Source organism: Sinocyclocheilus grahami, unplaced genomic scaffold, assembly GCF_001515645.1.
Source record: "Sinocyclocheilus grahami isolate Dianchi unplaced genomic scaffold, SAMN03320097.WGS_v1.1 scaffold252.1, whole genome shotgun sequence".
NCBI classification, from domain to species: Eukaryota; Metazoa; Chordata; class Actinopteri; order Cypriniformes; family Cyprinidae; genus Sinocyclocheilus; species Sinocyclocheilus grahami.
Window position 1 is genome coordinate 1,084,116 of NW_015505431.1, and position 5,798 is coordinate 1,089,913.

The following is a 5,798-nucleotide window of genomic DNA, read 5'->3' on the forward strand; positions in this document are numbered from 1 at the left end:
TTGGATAACTTTAAAGGTTGATTTGATCAATATTTTGATTTTTTTTTTTTGCACCCTCAGATTCCAGATTTTCAAATAGTTGTATCTCTGACAAATATTGTCCTGTCATAACAAACCATGCATCAATGGAAAGCTTTCAAAAAATAAATTAAATAAAAAATGACCCATAGGCTATATGACTGGTTTAGTAGTCCAGGGTCACAAAGGGCCTAAATGCGCGGGGCCCTCTGTCGGATCAACAGCGAGTCACATGTCATATAAACCTCATTCATTCATGCGCAACAGGTAAACTTACCTCATTAACTACAGATATAATACAGGTGATGCAGGCCTCTTCCGTTTAGTTTTTCAAACAAGCATCTGACAACAACATAGAAAGTTCACGAGCATAAATCCAAAATGCCACGGCGGCATTCATTGAGTACCTGCAGTCTTGTGATATTAATCTATGTGACAGGTTTGATAAGCAGCGCTGAGGTGAGTAACTCGTGGCTGGTCATCTGATGGCGGTCTGATCGCTGCATGTTTCACTCAAGCTGTCTGTTTTTGGCAGATCAACAGATACGGCGGACAAGCATCCGCAGGTAAACAGCGGTCAGTCACATTTACACCCATGTCAGCTTTGTGTCGTACCTGTTCCTCTTGCTTTAGCTGTTACATGTTTATCTTGTGTCCTCAGGTTTCAATCTTTTTAAAGCAAAATTTCCAAGCGTCAATATGTGTAAAGACCCATTTATAATGCGGAGGTATTGCTAAATTCGTTATTATAGTTGAATAAAAAAAAATCATAAAATATGATTAACTTTATAATTTTACAATTATTTAAAATAACTTAAATACTTTTTAAATAATTAAAAAAAATATTAAATCTTAAAATACAATAGTTTTAATAGTGTATTTTTTAAAATAACAAAATATAAGATAAATATATTCAATTAATAATGTATAGCACTTTCACAATAAATATCAGCAGCTTTGCAGTATGGAGAAAACACTCATTGAAAAGATATAACACGCTTTAATACACGATATATATCGTGCAAGGGCTTTAATACACGATATATATCGTGCAAGGGCTTTAATACACGATATATATCGTGCAAGGAGGAAAAGATGAATGCTTGGAAATCTTTTTACAAAATTAAACGCATTTTGTGTTTAGATATCTCGTTACAAGGGCTTTAATACACAATATATATCGTGCAAGGGCTTTAATACAATATATATCGTGCAAGGAGGAATAGATGAATGCTTGGAAATCTTTTTACAAAATTAAACGCATTTTGTGTTTAGATAGCTCGTTAGGAGTATTGTTGTTTATTTGCATATTTATATAATGTTTTGTAAAAACACATCTTTATCTAAATCTTTTTTCCTTTTAAATTTATTTTTTTATGTTTTGGGGGATAAATATGCTAAAATGCAAGCCATCTTATTCATATTATTAAAATCTTTATATTGTATTTTGTAAGAATAAATGTATTCATATCTATTTGTTCTTTTTTTTATTCATTTAAATCCCGTTATTTTTCCTCTCCAATGAAAATATTTTGATATTTTTTGGAGATAAATATACTAAATATCCTGGCTATCATGTCTTATTAAAAATAACGTTTAATATTATTATTTTCTCTTATTTTTATAATCAGCTGTAATTTTTCCTCCAATAAAAAAATATGTAGATATTTTGGGGAATAAATGGTCTATTATTATTATTATTATTATTATAAATATGCTGGCTATTTCATGTCGTCTTACTGAAAATAATATTTAATATTATTTTATTTTCTTATTTGGCCTCCAATTTATTTATCCTCTATTCATCCTCCAATGAAAATATGTATTTTGGGTCATTTCATTGCCCTGTAACTTTTCCTCTTCAGTTAAAATAGTTCTATATTTTGAGGGATATATGTGCTCAAATGTTGTCTCTGGTCAGGTGTAGGCCGCGAGCGATACGCGTTCTATGCCCTGCGCAGCTGCCATCAAGTCCTCCGTGATGACAGCGGAGAGTTCTTCTCCCCTGATTACCTGTGCTCACACCCCCCCGTGTGGTGCAACTGGACCATCCAGGTGCCTCCTGGGAAGCGTCTGGAGCTCTACCTGGAGGACTTTACTCCCTCGGATGCCTGTCAGCAGAAGAGTGATCAGATCCACCTGGATGAGTCTCCGGCGCCTGCAGGAGGGCAGAGGATCCTGGAGAGGTGCTGGAGAAAGGCCAGGTACACCTCCGTGTCCAACACGGTTCAGGTGGTGCTGCTCATCGACGGGAACCGGCGCGTCCCCTACAGGGGCTTCTATGGACGCTTTAAAGCTTTCAGATCCCTGGATTCTCCTGATTCAGTGTATGAAGGTGAGTAAATGTTTTCAATGTTTTTTTAGAAGAAATGGACAGCACCTGCGTTAAATATATGAGTGTCACAGCAAAGGGTCTGAATACTTAGGACCATGTGATATTTCAGTTTTTCTTTTTTAATAAATCTGCAAAAATGTCAACAATTCTGTGTTTTTCTGTCAATATGGGGTGCTGTGTGTACATTAATGAGGAAAAAAAATTTACTTAAATGTTTTCAGCAAATGGCTGCAATATAACAAAGAGTGAAAAATTTAAGGGGGTCTGAATACTTTCCGTACCCACTGTATATATACATACATACATACATACATACATACATACACATAAAGGTTAGAGCACTCACTAGTTTAAGAAACGCCCTCAGTGATTTGATTCTGGAGCTGGGCCTGCTGGTGTCACATGACTCTTTGTATTTGACAGACATTCCTGTAGAAGTGATAGAAGACGATGAAGATGAAACGGATGCAATTACAGATTCTCCACCAGCTGTGAGAGACGTCACAGCAGATACATCAGGAGTGAGCACACAAACCCCTTCTGCTGGACTGACCAGCTCTGTGAAGTTTGCATCCTCGGTGTCCAATGAAAAGAGCTCCAGGGATTCATCTCCTCGCATTCTAGCGCCTGGTTACAACAGTAACGATGTGGTTGATGGTGATGCATACTACGATGATCATTTCTTTGCAGCGTCACAAGAAGCAGCTGGTTGGTGGGCTGCTGAGACCCAGCACAACCAACCCAAAAATGGAGCGGCTCAAATACGGCCCCGATATCAAGCGGCTTACGCAGGCGTCTCAGACATGACCCTCAGTGCACAGACGCTCATGCCACTGGTCAAACCCGCCGCCCGCTCGCCGTCTGCCATGCGCAGGAATGTGGATGCGCAGGCGCACTCCTCTGGTCAAACCGAGCCGGTCAGAGCCAGAATAACGCCTGATGCTGGAAAAGTGAGGTGGGTAAAGGTGGGACAGCGGGGCGAGGAAGAAGGCGTTTCCATTGAGATGACACCAACCAAGAGCAGCGTCACACTACCTGTAATACAACCCAAACTACAACGCAAATCAAAAGGTGCAGTTACTTTTTTTTTATATATATTTTTTTTATTAGAAAGCATTACATTTTGCATAAAAAGAGACTCTTTATAGGACTTTTTTTGTGCATTGTAACATTCTTTTCATGAAAATTAAGTACACTTTTCCCCCCAAAATAGGATTTTTTTTTTTTGTAGTTGCTGTTGTTGTTAATTTGATTATCATCATCATGGGGCAAAATTGACAATATTAATAATTTAATGCTTAAAAAGATTATTATTAGTAGTAGTAGTAGTATGCAAGGGTTAATGTTAACAATATCAACTTATTTTGTTTTTATTCATTATTATTATGCAAGGAGTAATATTAACTATTCATTATTTTAAAATGTATAGCAATAATGTCCTGCTTGTTTAAAAAAATAATTAAAATCAAAAATTAAATTCAGAAAAACATACTGTCATGACATAGCAATTACAATTTACTTAATAGTAAAGTATGTACTTTTCACTTTTAATTTCATCATTTTATACCATTTCAGTACATTAGTTTCATTATTGTTATACTTGAACATTAGCAGGATCTTAAAATGGTCCTAAAATAGGATTTATTGTTATTATGCTGCAATGGGTAATGGTAACAGTCTTAAATATTTTATTAATGCTTTAAAAAGTTAATACTACTACTATTACTACTGATATTTGTATTATAATTGTTTAATATGAACCAGGCATCTTAATTAGGTTGGCTTGATAACCTACTGATCTGCTATTTAAGCTTATTATTATTATTCGTAGACTAAATTTCTGATCTTTCTATCTATCCTAGCGACATGCTAATCATGTTAGAAACATACAAACAACATGCTAGTAGCATGCTAGCAACATGGTAATCATGCTAGTGACATGCTAGTAACTCGCTAATCATGGTAGAAACATGCTAGTAGCATGCTGATCATGCTAGAAACATGCTAGTGACTTGCTAGTAACATGCTAATCATGCTAGAAACATGCTAGTAACTTACTAATCATGCTAGCAACATGCCAGTTTCTTTTGCTAACCATGCTAGCAACATGCTAATCATGCCAGCAATATGCTAGTAACAGGCCAATCATGTTAAAAACATGCTAATCACACTAGAAACATGTCATCAACATCTATCAAAATTTTCAAACTTCAGACTTTTACAACTGCTTTAAACTTTCAGGCTAGGCTTTCTCAAGCCAACCTAAAGTTTGTCTTGACACTTTTTAAAGATCTAGTTATATCCAAGGTTTTCTTGCATTAACCTTTTTCATTCTACAGAGAAAGCTCTCTACCGGCAAACCTTACGAAATGTCACCCACAACAGGCATTTTCCTGCGGGTGAGATGTGCTTTCAAATGGTTTAACACATCAACCTAATAATGCAGCTACCATTTACATTTCATTTTTTACAAATGATAGATGACATACTGCATACATTCTGAAGTCATATCATCCGTCCAATCAGAGCTCTTGTTCGAGGTGAGTGTCGAGCTCAATCTGGAGCCTGAACATCGTGAAGAATCCTCTTCACTCAGATCTGCTCTAGAGACCATGGTGAGGCTCAACATTATGATTCCCTTTATAGATCATCAGAATATTGCTGTCAATTGAGCAACTTTTGGGCTCAAAATTGGTTTATAGATACGAGAAGTATTTGGACATCTCACTCCAAAGAGCCTGGACTTCAAAAGAGTAAAAAAGTAAGTACAAAGCTCACTCCCTAAAGCAAAATAATTGGATTCTTCCAAACCAATCTGCTCACAGACTGTCAATCAATCTGTTTCCAGGTTGAGTTCTGGCGTGTTGTTCATCGCGTGGCTGCAGTTTGAGAAGGTGGCTGTAGGGCAGCAGACGCACAGGGATCTTCAGTCCAGTCTGCAGCGGCTTCAGGGCAGAACCGTCAAATCCCAAACCTCCGAAACACAGGGCGTCATTGCATCCGTCTCTACTGAAGGTGCTCTCACACCACACGCACATTGATTTGTCCTGTGGTCTTTCAGGTTCCTCTGTATTTACAGAAACTGTACTCTGACCGCATGCTATCCAAAGACACATCTCTCTCCTATCTCCATGGCTATGTTTATGCAACTGGCCCTCACCAGTTTCTTAAAATTCTTTAAAATTTCTTAAAATAATAAGTGTCCATATGTTCATTACAGCATGTATTATGGTTGACTTTTTTTTTTCTTCTTCCTTTTTTAAATACTGTTTAACTTTATTTTATGCATTGATTTGATGGAATAGACCACTACTTTAGATTTTATTTAAATTGAATATTTGTAATATTACTTTTTTTTTTGGGGGGGGGGGGGGGGGGGGAGCACTCTTTTTTTTTTTTTTTTTTTTTTTATAAAAATGGGGGGTGCTTGGGGTTTTTTTTTTTT

General features: G+C 36.7%; 1 protein-coding gene across 1 annotated transcript in view; it reads left to right on the forward strand.

The window, feature by feature from the left end:
• Positions 1-296: 296 nt before the first annotated feature.
• LOC107598517 (uncharacterized) overlaps positions 297-5,798 on the forward strand; it is an 8,693-nt gene continuing 3,191 nt past the window's right edge. The window contains exons 1-8 of the mRNA XM_016289885.1: positions 297-477; positions 554-584; positions 1,940-2,353; positions 2,777-3,424; positions 4,693-4,752; positions 4,880-4,968; positions 5,056-5,114; positions 5,202-5,368. Coding sequence (XP_016145371.1) covers positions 400-477; positions 554-584; positions 1,940-2,353; positions 2,777-3,424; positions 4,693-4,752; positions 4,880-4,968; positions 5,056-5,114; positions 5,202-5,368 — 1,546 coding nt within the window. The 5' untranslated portion in view covers positions 297-399. The remainder of the gene's footprint in view (positions 478-553; positions 585-1,939; positions 2,354-2,776; positions 3,425-4,692; positions 4,753-4,879; positions 4,969-5,055; positions 5,115-5,201; positions 5,369-5,798) is intronic.